Below are 24,557 nucleotides of genomic sequence, written 5' to 3'. Positions count from 1 at the left end.
AATGGTATCAGTACCAGATTTCAGTATCGATATTAGTGGAAGTATCAATAACAAATCCTATGTATTAATACTTATGGTTTTGAAATGTTTTTGCTAAATAAACAAAATCCCAATTTAGTATCGATACCAAATCATAGTATTGATACTTATACCCTGCTTTTGGAAATTTGTAATTTAGTCATTTTTCATGTGTGAAACAATTTATTTATATTTATAAACTGATGAGTTTCGTTTCTGTTTGTAATTACTATTATACTCGTATTTTAAAAAAAATTATTCAATAATCTTTAAATTGAATTACTTGCCATAAAATGTACGTAATTATTCTGGTGATAGAAGTAGCATCTCGTAGCTTGGGTTCAGCGACCGAGAAGGGTAAGGGGTGTTTCACTAGAGATCCTTGAATCAAACTTCTTCTTAATATGATTGCGTCAACATGAAGAAGATAAAACTTGCTCTTAAAGATCCAGTCTCAATGACCCTTGAAGTGGATTAACCATCCAATACAAAGTCTCAAAAACTCATGGATCCAAACTCTCTCTAAACTCATTTTCAAGATCAAGTCTCAACAAGCAAGCTTCATTGATAAAGGATAAAGTCTTGAAGATTCTTGATTCTAAATTAAATCAATTTTTCAAGCAAGTATTTTTTCCAAACCCAATTTTTAGATCTAATTTCAACGACCCTTGAAGCGACTCACATCAATTTAAAATCAAGTTTAGACGACACTTGGATCGAAGCTCCATTGAAGAGAAGAATAAAAGGATTAGGTCGGAACTCATAATTTCGTAAACACTTTTTTTCCTTACTCCAATTTTTTAGGTCTTATTTCAACTCAAAACTTACGTGTAATATATATATAAAAGAATTGGTTCATTTATATTGATTTATTGGTCGATCCACATTTGACTAACTAAGAAGATGATTTTAGAAAATAATTTTTCTTTTAGTTTTAAATTATCTATCTAAAAGTTGGATGGTACATCGCAAGTCATTTTAGAATCTACACTCAATCTCCTAAGGATCAAACTCAAAACTTATATCTACAAAAGTCATTTTAAACCCCAAGTATTTTGCCACTCTACTATTGGTATAGTTGACAATTTTTTTAAAATTATATATATGACTTTTTTGAGGGTTAAGTTAAGGGAATAAAATTGTCTAATTAATATTAACTGAAGACTTTTAACACAAATCTCTTACCAGTTCAATTAATTTTAAATAAAATATCTTAATAAAGTAATATATATAATCCCATGTGAATTAATCTACATTATTATATCATTATTCTTAAAATTTCGTTCTTATTATTTGAAGGTATAACACTTATCCGTAAAACAAACATTGACAATAAAAAAATACTAACCAAACATATTATTGTATTTTAGTCTTGAATGTTTTTTTCTTCTCAGAAGTATAATAATAATAATCATTATTTAACTTCGTTGCTTCTTACATCATGAACGATTTGCTACTTTTCCGGTTCCAGTCAAACATACGTCATGTTTAATTTACTGGAATGAAATAGACTAGAAAAAGTAGTTATTTAGTTAAAATTGAAAAGAGGCAATAAATATTACTGAGTTTGATAAACATGTATTGTATTTTTTTTATCAGATAAAATAATATTAGAGAATTTGTAAGAAATAAATTAAAACGAAAATTTTGCCCTTAAATTAAAAACATTATTTTATTTATATATTTATTAAAATCTTATAAACTTGGGATAAATCCCAAAACTATATATAAACTATGGTGTAATGTGTAATTGTATATATAAATTTTGATTTTGTGTGATTTTATACATTAAATTTTGATTTGATTCAATTCTTGTAAATTATTAACACAATTATTAATACAAAATTACTTTATATTTATATGCACATAAATATTTATATCTATCCAATATAAAATAAATTAATATGTTTATTTCTTTAAATGTTCATGAATAAATCAAAATTAAAATTTCAAATATATATTTGAATCACAATTAGAATTTCACATATATAATTACATCAAATTAAAATTCATATATGCAATTACACATTAAATTAAAGTTACTGTATAATTTTGAAATTTATCCTTATAAACTTCCTTCGTAAGAAATGGAATAAAATGAAAATTTTACCCTTACATTAAGAATAATATTTCTTTTATATTATTATAGGTTGAGATTTTGTCTTGTGTTATTAAATAATATTTTAAAAAAAATAAAAGATAAATAAATAAAACATGTAGCAAAATTTTAACCACATTATTGAAATAAAAAGTTTCCACAACCAGTGTATCAAATAATTACCTTTATTATTAATATCTTATAAACTTTTATAAGGGAATAAGAAAATATGTTGAATGTTGCTATTCCTTGTTCCATAAAATTACCCATTCCTTGACATCCTCCAAAAATGATTACTATAAGACAAAAGAGAAGAAAGGATGAATAGTATCACATAGAATTCACCATTCATTCCAATTAAACTATTGAAAAATGATTCATCACAGAATATTGGAGGAAGGCTAGTCCATATCTCCAACCATACGTGCAGTTAGCTGAAGGCAGTGTAGGTTTCAAGAACCATTACACTGAAGTCTTGCAAAAGAAAGGTTACATTTCAAAATACAACTAAATTTCAATTTTCAGAATAGCTAGGTTGAAGGCTACTTTAGGTTATAGTACAGTATCTCACCAAGGTTGGCCCATCCCACCAAGTCGCCTTGCCAACTGAATATCCTTCTTCACTGAGGCAAGAAAAAGTATATCAAGTTTGTTCGTTCCTTTTGAAAGGAGAAATGTAATAAATTGATTGTTAATAATAATGTGCTAAGCAAATGATGCATAAGAATATAGCTAGACACACAGGATATAGAGGGTACAGAGATTTCAAGATTAAAACATAGTCTAAATTTTATATGTATAGATGAAGATAACAACTAAAAATGCGATAAAACTAATACCCAGCAAGTAAGATTTTACTCTTCTAATCAAAGAGTAAGCTAGATATTCAAAATAAACATTACAAATAGCTACCCCTCCTAAACTTCTCCTTGTTTCCCTTAATTGAGAGAGACTTCAACAGAAGAAAAGATTAATAGGCTGAAACCTGAATGATCTCCGTTAATACAAACAACTTCTTAAATAAACCCCAGAGTTTACTTCATAATGTTACCAATTTATACCGCCATGTTATTATGGGTTATATGACTACCTATAGGTCACTACAACATTTCAACATTAACTTAGGGAAACCTGAAATGCAGAACAAATATCGCCAACATGAAAATGTTCAAACAAAAACAACACCAGTTTCTCTACTGTTTAACTTACTCAGTGTAACACGCTTTGCATGAATTGCACACAGCATTGCATCTCCAAACAATTGAATCAAATAGTCCTCTGCCTACACATGCACCTGAAGTTATATGCTTTTCAAAATAAAAAGTAGAAAATTTATTGGTATTACAAATTGCCTTGCTGTTACTTATTTTCAAATGATCTATGACAAACCGAACGGACTACAGCTCATCATAATCATACAGTTCAATTCAGCAAATGAAAATTAGCAATTTAGCAAAATCATACCACTCAGACGCAAGTTCATTTTTTGGACAACCTATGCATACATGATAATAAGGGTAAAATAATTTGCATGTGAATATTAGCAATCTAACCTATGCATTCATGATAATATGGAGGTCAGGAAGCATGATTTATAACAGACCAAACACATCGACAACCATATGCCAAAAATCAGCATGCATGTGTTTTACTGTGTTTGTCTGTATTTGATTTTGAAGTCTTACAATTTTTTCTTTAGTGTAGAAGATTGGATAAGTTACCAAACCTCTTGAATTGCAACTAAAGCTTCAGCTTGCCAACGATTTATGTCTGGAGCAAATCGGTAGCTAATAGCTCTTACCTACAAAATTTCACATAGAACATCAATACCTTCTGATTAAGCCTCATAAATCATAACAATGCTTAGCTGAAAGGTGCTGCATAATTCGCGCAGAGATGATTTGGATAAGTCACTGCAGAGATGTTAATATCAGCTAATTGTAAAATTTTAGAGTCAAATATAGAAATTTTAATAAGATGCCCCCTTTAATCAAATTCAACCATAACTCATGCACTCATAGCCAATAGAGCTTATTTTAATCTCAATTTACCATAATAATATTACAGTTACATATACTGCAGCAACTGTTCTGTATCGCATTTGTGCATAAACTAACTAAGCACCAAAAATATAAAGAAGATGAGGAAGAGAGCACACTTCTCTGATGAAGCTGGCAGCAGGAACAAGTAGATTTGAGGTCTTCTGGTATTTCCGAATCTCTTGAAGAGCCCTAGTTCCTGCTCGAAAACGATGAGGCCTCTTCGATTTTCCTGGAGCTTAAACAATAAACAAGCAGAACATTTAATCTTCTTCTTTGTATGGAAGGAACATTTAATCTTTGATATAGCATGTACTTTGTTACTTTTAGTGCGGGAAAAGGAGGGGGAGTTATCAGATCTGAGAAAAACTCACTTGGTGTGGCCGGTCCTCCAGTTTTTTTTGCAGTTACCTTCAGGAACAAAAGATTGCGTATCTGACTCAGATTTGTTTTGCACTTGTAATAAAGAAGGAACATAAGGGAAAATGTAAGGGGCGGGAGTGAAAAGACAAATAAAAATGCTATACCATGTGCTAACGGAGGTTGAAATATGTTGGTTTCATTCTTTTCATATTTGTGCAGGTTGTTTCTTCTAGCATGTCTTCCTACTTTTCTTTGGATAGGTACAAAATTCGATTACCAAAAGAATTAAAAGAAAAAAAAAAGAGAGAAATAGTAAATTTGGATCTGCTATAAACATAATAGCTGTTAGCAGTAATTGCTCGGATCTATGTTGAATGTTTCAAAATTTGTTCTTGTCTAGTTTCCTCACTCTACTTAGCCAGCCACCACATGGAGAAGAAGAATAAAATCCAGCTTGGGAGAGCTAAGAAGAATAAAATTTCCGTCTTCTTCAATTTTCCCCCAAGACAACGTAAAAATCAACAAGATGACCTAATTTTCTGGATTCTCTATCAACATTTTCTCATTAACGAGACAAATCCAAATGAAGGTTAAAAAAAAATCAGAGAAAGGAAAAGTTACCGATCTGGTATGTGGTGATGCCGTCGCCGGTGAAGCCGCAGCGGCAGCTACATTTTGCAGATTAAGAGAGAGAAAACAGTAGCAGTTAGCAAAATCCAAACCAAATTTATCTGTTGTAGAGAAAGATAGAAAGAAAGAAAATACCAGATGGCTTCCGTCTTGGTTTCTTAGCAGCGGTGTGCTTGGTTCTCGACATGAAAAGGACTGGCGAACTGGGATTCAGGGCACGATTGACCTTCGTTTCAACGCTGTCTTGTTATTTAGCCGAGGGAAAGGGGCCTCTTCAAAAATCTAACACAGCCAATATCTCTAAAACTCTAGATCGGACCATTGTATTTAGACTATTTCAAGTTATGTTTCCCGCTTCATTTCACTTGAGATTTCAGCCGCGCCGCTACAAACCTGCAACGGATACGCTTGCCCGAAACGAAGACGTTTCGCCCCTACCAGGCACGAGTTCAAGCAATATAGTTTAGCTGACGGGAAAACCAAAACGACTTGCCGTTTTGTTTCATTCTGACAATTTTGCCCTTCATACTCAACAATTTTGCATTGAAGTCCTTTAATAATAGATAGTAGATAACAAAAATCCCATCAGAAAAATCTGTTAAAACTGGGTTTTGCTCATAAACCCTAAGAATCCAAATTTTCAATCCCGAACGAGGTTCAACCTCCGTCCCAAACAGGTTATTCTTCCCTCTAATCTTTTATGTTCTTCTTCTTTTTTTCCTTTTTATTGTTTTTTATCAATAACTAAACAATTAAAAATGGAACCTCTGCTTCTGCTTGCTTCAAACAAAGCTTCAATATCGGCCTCCTTCCCCCTGTTTCTCTCCTACAAATCCTCATTTCATGAAAAACCAAAAATTTCCAGGAAATCTCATTTTCATCCCTCAAAAGGAGTTCCAGAGAAAACGCCATTTTTTGGTCGAAGCTTGGTTTTGCAAGATAAGGCTTTTACTTCTTTGGGTAATCTGAGAAAAACCCATGTCCCTTTTGAGCCAATAAGAGCTGTAGTTAAGAGAAGAAAAGAGCTTCCTTTTGATAATGTGATTCAAAGGGACAAGAAGCTTAAATTGGTCTTAAAGATAAGGAAGATTCTAGTGAGTCAACCTGATAGAATCATGTCACTTAGGTCGTTGGGGAGATATAGAAGAGACTTAGGTCTTGAAAAAAGGCGTAGATTTATTGCTTTATTGAGGAAGTTTCCTGGAGTGTTTGAAATTATGGAGGAGGGAGCTTTTTCATTGAGGTTTAGATTGACACCTGAAGCTGAAAGGCTATACTTGGATGAGTTGAGAGTTAGGAATGAAATGGAAGGTTTGCTGGTTGTTAAGTTGAGGAAGTTGCTGATGATGTCAATGGAGAAGCGGATTCTGTTGGAGAAGATTGCACATTTGAGGACTGATCTTGGGCTTCCTTTAGAGTTTCGTGATACAATTTGTCAGCGATACCCTCAGTATTTTCGTGTAGTTCAAACTGAACGAGGCCCTGCTTTGGAGTTAACTCATTGGGATCCTGAGCTTGCTGTATCAGCTGCTGAACTAGCTGAAGAGGAAAATCGAGCTAGAGAGTTGGAAGAGAAGAACTTGATTATAGATAGACCGCTTAAATTCAATAGAATTAAGCTTCCCAAGGGTCTTAATCTTTCTAAGGGTGAAATGAGAAGGCTATGCCAGTTTAGAGACATGCCTTATATAAGCCCTTATTCAGACTTTTCAGGATTGAGATCAGGAACACCTGAGAAGGAGAAGCATGCTTGCGGGGTGGTACATGAGATTTTGAGCCTCACTGTTGAGAAGAGAACACTTGTAGATCACCTCACTCATTTCCGAGAGGAGTTTAGATTCTCTCAGCAACTTCGAGGGATGATAATAAGGCACCCTGATATGTTCTATGTGTCTTTGAAAGGGGATAGGGATTCTGTTTTTCTTAGGGAAGCTTATCGTGATTCTCAATTGATAGATAAGGATCCACTGTTGCTTATTAAAGAGAAGTTTCGCTCTCTTGTTGCCATTCCTAGGTTCCCAAAAAGGGGTAGTTCAAAGAAAGATGCAGATAATAATGAAGAAAGCAACATGCAAGAGGAGGCAAGTGATGAGGAAGAAGAAGAAGGATATTCTGATATGGATAGTTATCTGAGTGATGGTGGGTTTGGTGATGATGAGGGTGGCAAAGATGATGACTATGCGGAAGATTGGAGCGATGATGATGATGGTGATGCACCACCAGATTTTGATGACAATGATGAGCTTGTTAATGTTGGGTCGAGCAAACCAACTAAACAAACAGCTTTCTCAGCCAAGAAAGAGGAAGAAAGGCGTGCTCCTGTATTTCCTGATGGTCGGCCAAGAGAGCGTTGGTAAAAAGATACCAAATTTGCTATAAAATGAAGACCCCACTCCTTTTGACTCCTAAATAGTTGCTTATCGTTGCTTGGCTTCAAAAGGTTAGGTTTTTTTCTGGAGAAAGAATCCAGTTTAGTATTTGATGAGATGCCAAATCTTATTTCTTGAAAGCTTCTTTGTTAATATAACTGAGACATCACCATTGATCTAAATAGAAATGTTTTAGTGATTTGTTCTTGTTTATCTTTGTCTCATAGTACATTGTATTAATAACAGTGAAATGGCAGGTTGGAGCTCTTGGATAATTAAATCATATCTGCAAACTGTACTAATATGTATAACTAGTTCATATATGCAATGATTTAGGCAACTCTTTTGGGATGTTAATGTGTAGTTGCTTTACAAGGTATTGCAGTGGCACTATTTCCTGTTATGATATTTACCCTATTTTGCAGGGCATCTCATTTAGGTTCCTTTGCTGCTCAGATTGTAACCAGATGTCTACTATTCACAAATGTACAGGGCTTATCTGAAAATAATTTTAATAAATTTTTAAACGATAAGGAATGTTTGGGAACTTTGTAAAATGAATTCATTATGTTTACCAAATTGCAGAGCTACGCTGCTATTCGTGGTTGTTAGTATCCGGCTGATTAGTACCGTTTGAGTCTTTAATTCGGCACCAAAAAAATTTAGGTATTGAAATGCATCAATATAACAGTACTAATACATACATATATATATAATACATCCATCAGTACAGTACTGTAACTTTCTTGTAGGAAGAGATTTCTTGTATGTATCTAGAAATTATACTATGAATTATAATTTAATACGTAATGAAATATATGAATTTAGATTTGGTATAATCATACTTTATAAAGTTTTCATTTTAATTTAATTATATATGAAATTTTATTTTTATTTTTTAAAGTATCTAAGAGGTTCCTATATTATGAAAATTGGATCAATTTAGTCCTTCTATTATTAAATGGATTAATTTAGTCTCTATACTATTAAAAAAAATCAAATAAATTTAAACTATATTAAAAATATTTTGAAATTTATTTTTTTCAATTGTAGTTCAATTCCAAACAAAAATTTTATTTATAAAACTATAAAAACTTTAAAAATATTAATTTTGTTAAACATCTTTCAATAGTAAATTTTAAATCTATTTTAATTTGACTTTATTTAAATTTTTTAATAGTACAGGATTATATTAATATATTTAATAATAAGAATAATTTGATTAGACCTCTCTAACAGATGGAGTTCTCAATACATTGAGCATTTGGAAAAACTAATAGATGTATTTTCTTTTATTTAGGGTAAATACAAAAATGAGTGTATGCAAAAAAGGAAACATGAATGTTTCAAAAGGAGGGTTAGTTATTTATAAAAATTAAACTAAAATTATACAATTACACAAAATTAAAATATCAAAATTTATGTATTCAGATTGATCCCAATGGGTGATAATAAGAGAGGTGAAAACGCAAAAAGAGAAAAAGCTTTTGGACATAAATAATAATAAAGCAAAGTATGGATAAAAAGCCTTATCCATGAAATCCTGAAGGCAGCGCTGTTTCTTTTTTCATCCGATCGCTTCACGTGGAATGAAAACAAAACCCCAAAACCGCCATTTCTTCGAAACCCAACCACCACCTTCACAATCCTCATTTCATCGCCCAACCGCCAAAAAGCCTCCATGGATAGAGTAGCACCATTCCAACGCTACTTTACTCTCTCCCAGAGTCAAAACTCTATAAAACCCAAAAAAGTTTCACCTGCTTCTGTGGCTCTTGGCCCCGCACTCATCTCTCCTGCAACCCAACTCTCTAATTTATCACTGTCATACTCTTGGTCACATCTCTCTCCTTCCCCTGCTTTTCACTTCTCCGATGACTTAAAAGAGGTCAACAGTTTGGAGTCAGTTAAAGTTTTGCATGCCAGGTTGCTTAAAATGAGTAATAGTTGGAGTTCAGATTCTATGACTAAGAGTTTGATCTCGAGTTATGTGAAATTCAACGATTTCAGAGCCGCTACGATGATTTTCTTCGTAGGTTTCGCTCGGAACTATGTTTTCTGGAGTTCTTTCTTGGACGAGCTTCAAAGTTGTGGGGGACAGACACGTAGAGTACTTGAGGTTTTTGGTGAACTATGTGGTAAAGGAGTGGTTTTTGATAGTAAAGTTCTTACTTTGGTTCTGAAGATGTGTGCTAGTTTGATGGATCCATGGCTAGGGTTGCAGATTCATGCTGATCTGGTCAAGAAAGGTTTCGATTTGGATGTGCATTTGAAGTGTGCATTGATGAATTTTTATGGGAGGTGTTGGGAACTGGAGAGTGCCAATCAAGTTTTCAATGAAATGGTGGAAAAGAAAGAGCTTGCCTGGAATGAAGTTATCATGTTAAACTTGAGGAATGAGAGATGGGAGAAGGCTATGGAGTTGTTCAGGGGAATGCAGTTTTCTTGTGCTAAAGCTTATGCTAGTACCGTTGCAAAATTGCTGCATTGCTGTAGCAAAGTGGGAGCTCTCGAGGAAGGAAAGCAAATTCATGGGTATGTACTAAAATTTGCATTAGAATCTGATTTATTGGTAAGCAATTCCTTAATCAATATGTACTCAAGAAATAATAGACTGGAACTTGCTAGGAGAGTTTTTGGTTTGATGCAAGATCATAACCTATCTTCTTGGAATTCTATAATTTCGGCTTATGCTACCCATGGCTATTTGAATGATGCTTGGAATGTATTGAAGGAAATGGAATCATCTGATGTAAAACATGATATAATAACCTGGAACTGCCTTTTGTCTGGCCATGCCCTTCATGGATCTCATAAAGCAGTCCTGAAAATTTTGCGGAGAATGCAGGTTGTCGGTTTCAGGCCAAATTCAAGCTCTATCACCAGTGTTCTTCAAGCTGTCATTGAATTGGGAATATTGAACTTTGGGAGAGAAATTCATGGTTATGTTACAAGAAATGAGTTGGATTTTGATGCATATGTGGTAACTTCATTGCTAGACATGTATGTGAAGCATAATGATATAGGAAAAGCTAATGCAGTTTTTAGTTGCATGAAGAATAAAAGAAATATTGTTGCTTGGAACACGTTAATATCTGGATATTCGTTCAAGGGCCTTTTTGACGATGCTAGGAAATTAATGAATGAGATGGAAGAGGAAGGGATAACGCCAGACCTAGTAACATGGAATAGTTTGATTTCAGGATATTCCATGTGGGGGAAAGATGATGAAGCTTTGGGCCTGATTCATCAAGTAAAGAGTTCAGGAATGAGTCCCAATGTGGTATCTTGGACTGCTCTGGTCTCAGGCAGTTCACAAAATGGAAGCTATAGGGAGTCTCTTGAATTCTTCAGCCAAATGCAACGAGAGGGTATCAGGCCCAACTCTGTCACTTTATCCAGCTTACTTCGAAACTGTGGAGGGCTATCTCTTTTACAGAAAGGCAAAGAGATACACAGCTTCAGCATAAAAAATGGTTTTATTGAAGATGTCTTTGTAGCTACTGCACTTATTGACATGTACTGTAAATCCGGCAATTTGAAAGCTGCTTATGAGGTTTTCGAGAGGATTGAGAATAAAACGTTGGCCACCTGGAATTGTCTGATTATGGGGTTTGCAATCTATGGTCTTGGTAAAGAGGTGGTCTCACTCTTTGAGCAGATGCTTGGGGCAGACATAATTCCAGATGCCATAACATTCACAGCTGTACTCTCTGGTTCTAAGAATTCAGGTTTAGTTAATGAAGGATGGAAATATTTTGATAGTATGAGCTCTGTCTATGGGATAATACCAACAATTGAACATTATTCTTGCATGGTAGATCTGCTTGGAAGAGCTGGATACCTTGATGAAGCTTGGGATTTCATGCAAAGTATGCCATTGAAACCAGATGCAACCATTTGGGGTGCTCTTCTTGGATCCTGCCGTATCCATAAGAACATCCAACTGGCAGAGATTGCATCAAAGAAACTTTTCGAGTTAGAACCTTATAACTCTGCAAATTATGTTTTGATGTTGAATCTATATGCCATGTTTGACAGATGGGGGGATGTTGAACGTATCAAAGATTTGATGAGTGATATAGGGGTGAAAAATGGGCAAGTTTGGAGCTGGGTTGAAATTGATCAGATAATTCATGTATTCTGTGCAGGAGAGAACCATCCAGATGAAGGGGAGATATATTATGAGTTGTACCATCTGGTTTCTGAAATGAAGAAGCTTGGGTATAAACCTGATGTCAAGTGTGTTTATCAAAATATTGATGACAGTGAAAAGGAGAAGGTGCTACTTAGTCACACAGAGAAATTGGCTATAACTTATGGACTAATCAAGTCAAGAAGCATTACACCTATCAGGGTAATCAAGAACTCAAGGATTTGCCCCGACTGCCATACTGCAGCTAAATACATGTCATTGGTTAAGAATCGAGAGATTTTCCTACGGGATGGTAGTCGGTTTCACCATTTCAGTGAAGGGAAGTGTTCCTGCAATGATTGTTGGTAACAACAGAGGTTGTTATGGCTTTCACCATTTCAGAAGGCACTATCTTAAGAGATCATGCATGACTACAGCAACTAATTGAATTCACTAAAAATTAGTCAACTTGCAACGAATGTTTGGATGGAATCTAGGCAGTTATAGGATGAGATGTCTGCATAGTGTTTAAAGAACCATCTCTTAACTTCAAAACACACTTTGAATCACTCAATTTTGAGGTTGAGAGCTCTAGTTATGATCGTTTTAGTGAGGACGGTGTGAGCAGAGTTTTCAGACCGGATTATTACGGGGAATTACGTGTTTTGGTTTCGGTTTGTATATATTAAATTTTATTATTTATTTATTTCGAATTTTATGATATGTTTAAGTATTTAAAATTGTTTTAGGAGTTTTATGTTTCTTAATTAATAAGAAAGTTTAATTCTACTTTGTTTAGAGTTTTATTATACTTAAAAAGAGTTTTATTTTGATGTAATTAGCTAACCTATATAAAAGTCTTTCATTATTTATTACAAAGATACTTTGATCAATAAATTTTAACTCCTTTGTGAAATTTATATTTTGTTATTTTTTAGAAATAGGTTTTCTTCTTAATCTTAATCTTGAAGCCATGGGAAAATTGTTCATCCTCCAATTTATTTGGGTTCAGTCTTAAGAGTTGGTTAGAGTCATTTGTGGAGTTTATTGAATTTCATTTTTTTATTGAAGCTTTGTTGTTCAAGGGAGAAATTTTCCATCATTCATTTTATTTTCATTCTTCATTTTTCAATTTGTTAATGATATTTTTTAGGAGGGTTCATTAAAGCCATTAATTAAATTTTAATTTGTTGAGATATTTATCTCAAATGATTGAATTGAACACAATCACATTTACAGAGTTATGATAGGGTATAACTCTGCACTCTCGGCCTTCATCATGGTTTCTACGCATATGCATATGTTAACAACATATAGATGATTTAGCCTTTCTTTTCTTTCTCTTTACCATGGAAAAAAGGAAAATCCTAGGTCAATAGCATCTCCACCAAGACTTGTATAGTCACTAGACCTTATGTTTCCATGGTATAGACTAAAATTGGTAAACATGCTGTCAATATTTTGTCTTCAAAACCTAAGTTTTATTTCACATTTTTCTGTTAGTAAAAATTTTATTTCTAACCCAGTGAAAAAGAATGCATTCATTCATCACTAACAAGGCAGAAATTTTATCCGTACAACACAGCCAGAAAAGGGAACATTATTTCTAGATGATAATAGGTCAAATTAAAATTTTCATCTCTTTACAATACTTAAATTGGGATGGCAATTGTACAAGGCCGGAGGTTTTCTTCTCACCCCCATCTCCAATCCTATTTTTATATCTCTCGATTATTATATCTTCTACTTGACTCTGCCTTGAATTCCTCAATTCTTACTCGAGCTACCACAAAACATTATAGTTTTTATACTATATTAATGTTCATATGATTAAACAGAGGGTTAGTACTAATTAATATAATTGTTCTAAAAATTTTTAATTCCACAAATAAGCTCCGATATTATTACATTTTTTTACTACTTATTTTATAGGCATAACAACTTATCTGGTCCTCCAATTTTATAAAAAAATCATTTTAATCCTTCATTTAATTTTTTTTCTTTTTTAGCTTTTAAACTTGCGTTGTTTGTCAAATCAACCCAAAATTAATGAAAAAGTTAACCGTCGTTAACTTTGCTACATGGCATACATGTAGATTGCCATGTGGATGTCATGTTAGTAATTAATTAAACTTTAAAAATTTAAAAATTTAAAAAAAATTATAAAAATTATATTTTAAAAAATTAATTACTGATGTAACATACACGTGGACTGTCACGTGAATGTTATGCTAGTACAGCTAACCAACATTAACTTTTTCATTTATGCTGGAGTGATTTGACAAACACAGGCAAATTCAATAACTAAAAAAAGGTGAAAAAATAGAAAATTAAAATAATTTTTTTTTAAAAAATTGAATGATCAAATAAATTATTATATCTATTTTATACTTCACCCTAAAAATGATATGTGTCACGTTTAAAAAAGTAAAAATGAGATTTTATTAATCAAACTAATTAAAACCATAATATAATTGTAATCTCATTTGAAAAACCTAAACCAAAAATAATGAAACTAGAGCTAAGACGATTCATCTGGGCGACTCTATGTGCCACCCTATTACTGGTATTGCTAATAAAACAAAAAGGAACATTATGAAAATTTAAAGCTAAAGAACGTTCTTCATCAACTAAGTAACCCAGCAAAATTAAATCAACCAAATTTCTTTGGAGTTTAGAAATCAGTCCATAAGCATTACCCTCAATGATTATATTTCTAAGCATCGGTTCTCAACAAATTTCAGCCTGAGGATGAAAGCCTGTGGCTCCATCATTTACGTAGTCAACATAGCAAGGAGGCTATGTGTGAAACCTCCCGCCAGCGTGTACCACGACACCCTACATCCTAGATATATCCGCCTTATCAAATGCACCATCAATGTTTATTTTCAGTGTATTTTCACTATCAAATGCACCACTCTCTTTGCTTGTGGAATGATCCGGCGTCAACCTAAATTGTGTAATATGAATTCATCCTACAGTTACCGAGCTTACTCTAAAGCAATATCAGTTGAAATAATTTTTCCACAATTTACAATTGCCAAAGTAACAAAGCTAGGCTTGTAAAAGTAAAAATTCAACTACAAAATAGAACTTCAATATTCGTATACTCGAATAAGGAAAGTGAAATACAATTAGTATTACTTTTCTCTAAGAAATCAGGAAATAAGATAAAAATAAAGCTTTAAAGCAGGTCGGAAAACTTGGCCAAAAAAATTATACTAGGTTTAAAGGTTAAGGCAGTCATAGACGGTTCTGTTTAAAATTCAAACTCTTAAGCAGAATTTCCTCTAATGTAATTTTAGTAAGATAACAAAATTTTAGAAAAAAGAAAGATTTTATTTTGAGAAAAAAGATAATTGAAAAGAATGAGAGAAGTTCTTATTTTGTTGCTCGTAAAAAATGGAGAAAAATTGACCTATTTATAAGATTCTCAAATGGTTAAAGTGATACAAAAAATTCAATGGTCATATTACACGGTCAGATCCCAATAATCATATTATAACAATTAAATTACAACAATCATATTGTAACAGTCAAATTTTTGCATCACCAACAAAAGCCTCCCTATCCAAAATACGCAACATCACCTCTACCCAATCTATGTAATTATCCACTGGTTAATTCAATAAATCAGCATTTATTACCATCCATTCTATGTGCAACACGTACAAACCACATACATTTTCTTTAACACCGTTACATAAATGTTGGTACCTCCCTATACATTGTTTGTATATGTGTTGCATAATTGGTTTGCATTGTGTCAAATGCTGAAGGTTTTTGACTTTGATGAATTTAGGTAAGAATGCATATGTTTTGAATGAGTTGCACTAAATTGTTAACTTACATGTGATGATGCATTAGTAAAATGTTCAATAAGGTATTGAAATGCATGAAATAATGCTAGGGAATGACATATGACGGTTGAATATGAAATGTTTGTGTTTGATAGTTAATCTGAAAAGTTGTAGGTTGATATTTATTTAGAAATTGTAGAAATAATGTGACGTCGCGACGAGATCAAAATTTCAGACCACAGTGATATGTCAAATTTGGTCATAATGACAAGGTTATAACAATATGTTATGTTGTGACGAGGAGCTCTCTATGTCGTAATATCAACTTGAAATTTTTCTAACATTACAATTTAGTCTTAATTCAACTTCAAGGTAGCTTTAGAACTTTTGTAAGCTCATGTAAGACTCGGTAATGATTATATGACATACCATATATTTATAGTACTTGTTTTTTTTTTATGTTAATTGGCATAAATTGAATATAATTAGATTATAGTTGCTCCAGCAGCTAATGTGGCACTTAAAGCTCGGACATTGAGTCGGGTATAGAGTGTTACAACAACTTCTCAAAGTAATTGCATTAACTTTTGTTTTGAATTAATAACAGTTTGTGAAAGCAATTTATCCTGAGATTTTAGTCGACTTCCTAAAATTGTCAACTAACTAATTTGATTCTCCAAGTTGTGAATGCTTAATTTTTGCTCCTATTAAAATTTGTGTGCTAGTCACAAGTGATTTAACAATTTATTCAAAATACATACCTAAACTTGAAGAGGATGATTGTGCACAAGCATGTGACCTTAGTTGAAAATTATAAATAGTTGGTGGCCTTACTCCATAATTGAAATATGGATGGTCCTGCCATCATAACTTGTAAGTAATTGAGGAAGGATCATATTTCTCTTGTGGTGTATCAAGAAATACTCCAACTGCATTAATAACTTCATGTAAATTCTCTTGAAATGTGGAGCATATATCATTTGGGTGGCTTTTTGCATGTTTCTTGTAGCAATTTGTGGAATAAAAGAAGTTATTTTAAAAAAATTATTTTCATGGGATCATACATTTATCTCATTTTAATCTTATTAGAATGTCTCTTTTTTTTAAAAAAAAATTTAAATTGTTGTGAATGAACTTTTTAGTAGTTCTGTTTACTATGACATTTTCATTAGCTCTATCAATCACTTTTTTTTTCTATCGATAAGTTAAAAAGTACTAGAATTATATTTTGAGATGTTTTCTGATATTTAAATTAGTTCAAAAGCTTTAAAATAAAGAAAGGAAATAATATTATAGAGGAAAAAAGAAGAAGAGAGGACTTACCCCTTTAGTCCAGGACTACCCTTATCAATACTTAAGAGCTAACATAATTGATATTCATAGATGGTAAAAAGAAATTGAAAATACGCTCACAAAATCATGAAAATAAAATCTAACATCGTTTTCCCTGTTATCCTTGCATTTGATTTGGGTGTCCGAGCCCATTGTATATCTTAGAAGGCCTTAGTTATTAGATTTGATTGGGTCTAACTATTTCTTGAAAGAAGAGGAATCCCATATCCTTGTAACCAAACGCCTCCACTCTCTTCCCCCTCCCTCCCTCTTCTTCTTTCTCTGACTCTTTACCACAGACCCATAGTAGGCTTTTTTCTTTTATTTTCATTCCTTTTTTTCCTATTTCCAATTTTATCGCCAATATTTTCATTTGCATTTGCTTTTTCTACCTCCTTCACCTTCTTTTTCTGATGATTCGCCGATACTTCCCAATTTCCAGGATTGGTGCAGTTTCTATTTAGGGTTTTTGATAATATCACCGCTCCCTTTATTGTTTCCCTTTCCTTTCTTTTGCCCTCCCAGGTTTCCTTTTCCCTTTCCTTTTTTTTCTAGCTTTAGTTTTCTAGTTTCTAGGGTTCTTTTATCCGATTTTTGTTGATTCTTATTATCAATTAGGAAAAGAAAAGAAAACTTACCTGGGAAATTTATTAGAATATCCCGTTCCTTTTGGCAGTATTTACTGCACTTGCCATTTCCTTACTTCAGAAACGTTAATACGACGATATAGGTTCTTACCTGATTAATTAAAAAAAAGAAGAAGCCTAAAACTAATTCCAAAGTTCATTTTTTTTTCGTAGTCATATATTCACCTGGAAACCGTACGTATTGAAAGAAACCACTTCTATATTCGGATTAGTTGCCTTGTTATTTTGAAATTATTGTCTTTGTTTTTTGTTGCGTTGTGGTGGTTCGAAGGGTTAAGAAGTTATTAGGGAAGGAAAAGTGGTTTAGGATTGCATGGGAGAGTATGAAGGGTGGGCGGCACAGCAGCCACCCATCGGGTTATTACCGAACGGTTTGTTACCGAATGAAGCCGCCTCGGTTATTCTGGTACTTGACTCGGAGCGATGGATGAAGGCTGAGGAAAGAACCGCTGATCTCATTGCCTGCATTCAGCCCGATTCACCCTCGGAAAGTCGCCGTAATGCGGTCGCGGATTATGTACAACGCCTAATCGCTAAATGTTTCCCTTGTCAGGTCTAATCAAATGCCACTCCATTATAATTTCTTTTCATAATGTGAATGCCATCTATGAAATTATATATGTCTAATTCTTCATTTTTGGTTTCTATGTTGAGGAGATGATTGAATGAATTCACTCTGTTACAGATGTTAAATGTGGATAATTCATAAGGGGTATTCATATAAATAGGATAAAAAGTTCACATCTTTGCATTTCTTTTTCGGGATGTTGACTGGAAGGCTGAATGTAACTTATGCTATACCAATTTTAATGTTGAGTTTCTTTGCTTTTTGATGATAGGTGTTTACTTTTGGGTCTGTGCCCCTCAAGACGTATTTGCCTGATGGGGATATTGACTTAACAGCCTTCAGTAAGAATCAAAATTTGAAGGATACATGGGCTCATCAGGTTCGTGATATGCTGGAAAATGAAGAAAAAAATGAAAATGCTGAATTCCGAGTGAAAGAAGTTCAGTACATTCAGGCCGAGGTAAAGTCATGATTTGATGCCTTTTCTTCACAATTCTTATGGAATCTTCTCTGGAATCTCAGAGATTGTCTTGATTCTTAGAATATCTTGTTTATCCTTATGTCAACATTTTAGTATCCTTGGCCTGATTTCTTCAATGAAAATTGCATGTTTGTGACACTTGCTACTGGCTGGGATCTTCTTATTTGCTGTGTTAATGCTATTCTTCCTATTTTTAATATTATCTTTAGAAGGTCTTGCTTTAAACTAGCTGTAGAATTCTTCACATGTTTGCTTGATTATGTTATTTTAACACATGAATTTGTTTTTATATTTCCTTTTTCTTCTCATGCACTTCAGGTGAAGATAATCAAGTGTCTTGTAGAAAATATTGTGGTAGACATTTCATTTAATCAGCTCGGTGGATTATGTACCCTTTGTTTTCTTGAAGAGGTCAGTGATGCAATACCTGCCACTTAATGTCTGCAGATTTATTTTTGGAATTGTGGAATGGTGGACCTTTAGGGATTAGTGTAAGTTTTAACCAAGCTTAATGTCCATGTGTGTAGGTTGATATTTTGATAAATCAGAACCATTTGTTCAAGCGTAGCATCATATTGATAAAAGCATGGTGTTATTATGAGAGCCGTATATTGGGTGCTCATCATGGACTTATCTCAACTTATGCCTTGGAAACCTTGGTTCTTTACATATTCCATGTTTACAATAAGTCCTTTTCTGGACCACTTGAGGTGGCCATTTTTACCTTTCTATTTTTTTTTATTCTTTTTTCGTTAGTCTCCACATCTGTTTGACTTTTCTCACGTCTTCATGCTTAGGTCCTGTATCGTTTTCTTGAGTTCTTTAGCAAGTTTGATTGGGAAAATTTTTGTGTTAGCCTATGGGGGCCTGTTCCAATTCGTTCGCTTCCAGACATATCCGGTACTGCATTTTCTGGACATCTTATTCTAAGCTTTGAATAAGAATCCTCCATTTACCAAATGTTTTTTTTTTATTAATTACATTGTTTGAAATACATTTTTTTTGCAGCGGAACCTCCTCGAAAAGATGGTGGAGAGTTATTACTTAGCAAATATTTTCTTGATACTTGCAGTTCAAGATATGCTGTTTGCCAAGAAAATCAGGGGCAACCCTTCACTTCTAAACATTTCAATGTGATTGATCCTTTGCGTCTAAATAACAATCTTGGACGTAGTGTTAGTAAAGGTACATCTGTAACTTTTTTAAGTGGTTATTCCTTGTATTGTTTTGATATTTCTCTGTCTTTGTGACTTCCTTCTCCCTTACTTATCATTCTCTGTTTCCAAAACTATGTCTGCATACTTTGTTGCCATCAAATTCAGTTGTGGGTGATACATTGCAATGAACTTCTAATACAGCGACCTGATTAAGAACTTTTTAAAATATTTAACTTAAATTGGTAAAAAGGAAGTTGAAGAGACTGTCAATGCAGGGATGAAAAGGTAATAGAAAACAATTAGAATCTTGATTTTGTTTACTTCTGCAAAATTCTGGCACTTAGCAGAAACTTTATGATTAAGCATGTCATGAGTCGATGATGGATAGTGCCATGTACATGTAAAACTTTTCAGTCTTAGTGCTTTTGGAATAGATAGAGTTGTGAATTTTCTGGTTGGATGTATCCTCTGCTAATAATAGGTTTTGTTGTGAATAAAAATAATTCTATATTCTCCAGGCAATTTCTTTAGGATACGCAGTGCATTTGCATTTGGTGCTAAAAAGTTGGCAAGAGTGCTTGATTGTCCCAAAGAGGACCTGTATTATGAAGTAAATCAATTCTTTATGAATACATGGGAAAGGCATGGCAGTGGCCAACGGCCTGATGCACCAAGGAATGATCTGCGGTGCTTGAGATTGTCAAATTTGGACCACACTCATGGATCTAAGAATATCAGAAACAATTCAAGCAGCAAAGGAAATGACATGTCCTCACGGCATGAAACTCAAGCTGAAAGAGTTCAAGGATCATTTGGTGTTTCATTACAGCATGTTAATTATCCTTTGGAAAGCACAAGTAAGATTAGTGATGTTTCTGCTGTTTCTTGTACTGAAAACCAAAGGAGTCATGGTAGCAAGAGCAACTCAAAAACCTCTGATCAAGTTAGATGGGATTCTAATTCCAATCAGAATGTTCATAACAGTGCTGGTCAGAGAATTTCTAAAGCAGAGAATTTGGTGATTGATGTTCAAGGAAGATATCTTTTTGCAAGGACGTGTTCTAGTCCTGAGCTTACTGAAACATATGGAGAAGTTACTTCTAACCAAAGGCAGAACAGAATGCCGGAGAGTGGGAAAACCCAGATTGCTTCTATGAGGTCAAATAATGACGGGGGGAAGAATATGGAATCTGGTTTGGCAGAAAGGCATAACATTAAATCTTCATCTGATGATCCTTCATCTATTAGGCAAGCATCAAACCATCAAAGCATTGATACTGCTGCTGATCCAAACAGTCTTCCAAATAGTTTCCAAGATGATTTTGGCTTGGGAACCATGAGTCAGGAATTTTCTTTGGTTCCAGGTGTACAAGGAATGCATCAAGAAGAGCAAGATCTACTGAACATGATGGCATTTTCTACGGCTCATGGCTTTGATGGTCAGGTTCCTGTTCCGCTAAATTTAGCTGCAGGTCACTTACCTTTTCCTTTCCAATCTCTACCAATGGGATACAATCAGAGAAATTTGGGTGGAATCCTTCCTTCAAATATTCAAATGTTTCCCCAAGGATTGGTCTCTTTTCCTCTGGCCCATTATTTTTCTAGCATTGGGTTAGCCTCAAATACAGAGGATCCAATTGAGGCCAGTAGTGAAAATTTTGGTTCTCCAGAAATGAACTCAGGGGAAGTGGAACGTGATTCATGGCAGGAACAAGACAGGGGTTCTAGTGGTGGTTTTGTTGATCTTCATAACGGGAGTTTTGAAATGCTTCAGTCGGATGATAAGCAACTTTCAACCTCAGCTCGCTATAAATTTTTTCAGTCTTCTAGGGTAAGCAGCTCTGGTAGTTCTAAAACCCAACAGAAGTTTGCTAAAGAAACTCGAGGTTCAAGTAGGGAAGGTCATCTAGATGATAACCGAGGTAATGATGTTTTCTTTGATGAAAGAACTACAAGTTCTAGATCCATGACTGCTTCACATACAAGTTCACTCAGAAGGAAAACCTCATCAGAAAGTTCTTGGGATGGGTCGTCTGCAAAGGTCTGTAAGCCAGCTAGGGAGAAAAGGGGTAGGAAATTGTCTTCTTCTGCGGTTCCTTCTGCTACATGTGGAAAAGGTAAAAGTGTATCTGACTATTCCTCTCAGGCAGAAGACAATAGCAGAGACTGGAACCCACCATCAATAGGGAGCAGTGATATGGCAGGAAGAACTATTGAACCTCAACCAGTTTGTTCTTTGCCTGTTCCAAGGCATCAAATATCTGGATTTGAGACAGCCTTGACAAGTGGTTCAGATCCATTGATACCCATTACTCCATTCCTCTTAGGTCCAGGTTCAGGTCAAAGAACTATGGATAATTCTGGAGTTCCTCCCTTGGCCTTCACCATAACAGGGCCGCCAGTACCATTTGTATTGTGCCCTGTGTACAACATTCCAGCAGAAACAGGAGCTCCAGATGCATCAACAAGCCATTTTGGTTGGGATGAGGGTTTGGATAACAATGATTCTTGTCAGAATTTTGAATCATCTGCGGGACTTGATCAATCTGAGGTGTTAAGTACTTCTAGTTCTACAAGAAATGCTTCATCTCTCGAGCCAGTAGAGCGTAAGTCAGACATTCTCAATGGTGACATTGCTAGCCATTGGCAAAACTTGCAATATGGACGGTTTTGCCAAAATTCACAATATCCTCCACCTCTGATTTATCCTTCTCCTGTTGTGGTGCCACCTTTATATTTACAAGGTCATTTTCCATGGGATGGTCCTGGGAGACCTCCTCCATCAAATGTGAACCTCTTTTCTCAACTTATGAATTATGGGCCTCGTATTGTTTCTGCTCCCCATCAATCTGTTTCAAATAGACCTGCGAGCGTATACCAACGGCATGCTGATGAGATGCCAAGATATTGCAGTGGTACTGGGACCTACCTGCCTAATCCTGTAAGTCACATACTGACATTCTCTAATGAGCCTTTATGACTTTAAATTTCTGCATTTGAACTTTGCCTTCTTTGAAAAGTAATTTTGGTTGCATACATGGTCCTGTTTTTCCATTATGCATGCTTTGGAGAGTGATGTTGTTTACATACACGGTCCTGTAATTTTTCCGTTCTCCTTTAATTTAGCGTACAACGATACAGTGGACAATCTTTTCAAATGCAATATTGTCTTGGCCATAAGATATTCATACATTAGTCTGTCTTTTGAAGTGATCTTAATATTGTTAGCTTTGTGCCATTTAACACTTAAAACTATAGCCTTCATAAGTTTTCTATACGTTTTTCTACTTCAGAAAGTTTCAATCAGAGAACAGCATTCTGCAAATACAAGGAGGGGAAAATATAATTATGATAGAAATGACCACCATGGTGATAGAGATGGGAACTGGATTGCCAATTCAAAGTCACAAGCTGCTGGGTACAGCCATAGTTGCAATCAAAATGAAAAATCAAGGTTCACATGTGACCAATTGGGTGCTGTTGCTGATGACAGCAGAGCTGAGAGGCCTTGGGGCTCACATAGGCATGATTCGTTTTCTTCATACCAGTCTCATAACGGTCCGGTCTGTGCAAACTCTTCTCAAGGTAGCTCTGCCAGCATGCAATATGGCATGTATCCACTGCCAGCCATGAACACCAGTGGGGTGTCGTCAAATGGACCTACCATTCCTTCTGTTGTCATGCTGTATCCCTATGATCATAATTCTGGTTATGGTTCCTCTGATGAACAACTTGAATTTGGTTCTCTTGGACCAGTGGATTTCTCAGGCATGAATGAAGAAGCATCACAGGTAAGTGATGGAAGCAACCCAGGTGGGGTATATGACAAGCAAAGGTTTCATGGTACCTCTGCTCAACAATCTTCTCCAGATCAGCCTTCTTCACCCCACCTCCAAAGGTAATTTGTCTTGCTTGTCTGAGATAGTTTCTTTACTAGACTAAACAAAAGGAGTCAGCCTAAGTAGAACGCAGCATCTATGCTATTGTTGAAATGCCTTTACTGGTCTGGCAATAGAGTTGATGGCGTATCTATGGACAGCTTGAATTAGCTGTATGGGAATTGCTGCTTGCTCTCCTCCTATTCCCACGTTGGCATCACCCTTTTCCTGTCTGATGCTCATAGTTCTGATGGGCTGTTTCTCTGCCACAAACCATGAGTCTATGACTAGTAGTTATTCCTTATATGGCAAGTATATTGAATTTTAAAAGTGGATCATAACCCTCTTTTTTAAAGTTCATACCTTCGACATTATATTTTGAACTCTTTTGTTTCAATTAGATTGTTTTCTGAATCTCATTTATTTGTCTTTAACAGAGGACTTTGATTTTATTGCCAAATCTGTGGCTGAAGATGAGGATTCTTGGCCCCTTTCTTTTCCATCAGAGGGAAGAAATAATGGAGTGCCATTTGTGAAAAGCCCCTTACAAGGCATGTTTGTTCACATCTCACTCGAGATGGTCAACCATGCTTCTTGGCTTGTGCCTGTATGTACATTATGAATGATAAAATCATTTTTTTTAAATGCTCTGCTTTTGAGGAGATAAGAGTAATGGTGAAAAGAATGCAGGACTCGGGAGGTTAGACTTAAGTTTAGGGTTCTACACATTGTAACCGAAATAGGAGCTCCTTAGGATTACAAAATGAAAGGAACCGAGTTCTCTATTAATTGCAATGATTTAGATGTACTTACCCACATTGTTATTAGGAGATTTTATTTTGACATTACATTTCAGTAACTTTCTTGTTCGGTCTCCAGTGCAATGAAAATTTTCTTCTGGTCAAAGAGTAAAGTAAAATAAAACGGGTTACAGGAGACGGTAGATAATATTACAAATTTACAACCTAAAACTAGTAGAAAGGAAAGGAAAAGGTTTTTAAAGAAAGGAAGGATAGTGGATAAAAGTAGAGAGGATGGTGGA

The 24,557-nt window shown here is 34.5% G+C and overlaps 4 protein-coding genes across 8 annotated transcripts; 3 read left to right on the top strand and 1 right to left on the bottom strand.

Annotated features, from left to right (window-relative positions):
* Positions 1-2,446: 2,446 nt before the first annotated feature.
* On the bottom strand, positions 2,447-5,670 carry LOC107952947 (histone H3-like centromeric protein HTR12). 4 transcript variants are annotated; one of them, XM_041117945.1, is made up of 7 exons: positions 5,284-5,670; positions 5,140-5,186; positions 4,530-4,566; positions 4,275-4,387; positions 3,843-3,917; positions 3,326-3,398; positions 2,447-2,739 (listed from the first exon to the last, which is right to left on the bottom strand). In XM_041117945.1, the coding sequence occupies exons 1-7, from the start codon at positions 5,333-5,335 to the stop codon at positions 2,684-2,686; spliced, it is 453 nt and encodes a 150-aa protein (XP_040973879.1). In that variant the 5' UTR covers positions 5,336-5,670; the 3' UTR covers positions 2,447-2,683. The 4 variants fall into 4 exon arrangements, with proteins under 4 accessions (XP_040973879.1, XP_040973876.1, XP_040973877.1 ...); XM_041117942.1 differs by having other exon boundaries at positions 4,275-4,393; positions 4,530-4,611; positions 5,284-5,599; XM_041117943.1 differs by having other exon boundaries at positions 4,530-4,611; positions 5,284-5,599.
* A 55-nt stretch (positions 5,671-5,725) lies between these two features.
* On the top strand, positions 5,726-8,131 carry LOC107952946 (protein WHAT'S THIS FACTOR 1 homolog, chloroplastic). 2 transcript variants are annotated; one of them, XM_016888153.2, is made up of 2 exons: positions 5,726-7,588; positions 7,957-8,131. In XM_016888153.2, the coding sequence occupies exon 1, from the start codon at positions 5,907-5,909 to the stop codon at positions 7,503-7,505; it is 1,599 nt and encodes a 532-aa protein (XP_016743642.1). In that variant the 5' UTR covers positions 5,726-5,906; the 3' UTR covers positions 7,506-7,588; positions 7,957-8,131. The 2 variants fall into 2 exon arrangements, with proteins under 2 accessions (XP_016743642.1, XP_016743641.1); XM_016888152.2 differs by having other exon boundaries at positions 7,943-8,131.
* Positions 8,132-9,053: 922 nt separating this feature from the next.
* Positions 9,054-12,444, top strand: LOC107952945 (pentatricopeptide repeat-containing protein At4g01030, mitochondrial). Its single transcript, XM_016888151.2, has one exon. The coding sequence runs from the start codon at positions 9,199-9,201 to the stop codon at positions 12,019-12,021; it is 2,823 nt and encodes a 940-aa protein (XP_016743640.2). The 5' UTR covers positions 9,054-9,198; the 3' UTR covers positions 12,022-12,444.
* Positions 12,445-16,979: 4,535 nt separating this feature from the next.
* LOC107952948 (uncharacterized) lies at positions 16,980-24,342 on the top strand. Its single transcript, XM_016888160.2, has 9 exons — positions 16,980-17,984; positions 18,271-18,459; positions 18,799-18,891; positions 19,008-19,190; positions 19,278-19,380; positions 19,489-19,665; positions 20,156-22,578; positions 22,931-23,535; positions 23,953-24,342. Exons 1-9 carry the CDS (start codon positions 17,745-17,747, stop codon positions 23,960-23,962), a joined length of 4,023 nt encoding a protein of 1,340 aa, XP_016743649.2. The 5' UTR covers positions 16,980-17,744; the 3' UTR covers positions 23,963-24,342.
* The last annotated feature ends 215 nt before the right edge of the window (positions 24,343-24,557 follow it).

The sequence above is a fragment of the Gossypium hirsutum genome, chromosome A07, assembly GCF_007990345.1.
Source record: "Gossypium hirsutum isolate 1008001.06 chromosome A07, Gossypium_hirsutum_v2.1, whole genome shotgun sequence".
NCBI lineage: Eukaryota > Viridiplantae > Streptophyta > Magnoliopsida > Malvales > Malvaceae > Gossypium > Gossypium hirsutum.
The sequence above is the reverse complement of the archived record's forward strand: the minus strand, read 5'-3'. Positions and strand labels throughout refer to the sequence as shown.

What these genes read in the sequence shown, in the direction of transcription:
- LOC107952947 (XM_041117942.1), bottom strand. Translation starts at nt 5,335, where the DNA reads ATGTCGAGAACCAAGCACACCGCTGCTAAGAAACCAAGACGGAAGCCA. An exon ending in ACCAAGACGGAAGCCATCTG is followed by an intron (nt 5,187 to 5,283) that starts GTATTTTCTTTC and finishes TGCAAAATGTAG; the next exon opens with CTGCCGCTGCGGCTTCACCG. An exon ending in CTTTAGTTGCAATTCAAGAG is followed by an intron (nt 3,399 to 3,842) that starts GTTTGGTAACTT and finishes GTGCATGTGTAG; the next exon opens with GCAGAGGACTATTTGATTCA.
- LOC107952946 (XM_016888153.2), top strand. Translation starts at nt 5,907, where the DNA reads ATGGAACCTCTGCTTCTGCTTGCTTCAAACAAAGCTTCAATATCGGCC.
- LOC107952945 (XM_016888151.2), top strand. Translation starts at nt 9,199, where the DNA reads ATGGATAGAGTAGCACCATTCCAACGCTACTTTACTCTCTCCCAGAGT.
- LOC107952948 (XM_016888160.2), top strand. Translation starts at nt 17,745, where the DNA reads ATGGGAGAGTATGAAGGGTGGGCGGCACAGCAGCCACCCATCGGGTTA. An exon ending in CCCTTTGTTTTCTTGAAGAG is followed by an intron (nt 18,892 to 19,007) that starts GTCAGTGATGCA and finishes CCATGTGTGTAG; the next exon opens with GTTGATATTTTGATAAATCA. An exon ending in CCTTTTCTGGACCACTTGAG is followed by an intron (nt 19,191 to 19,277) that starts GTGGCCATTTTT and finishes CTTCATGCTTAG; the next exon opens with GTCCTGTATCGTTTTCTTGA.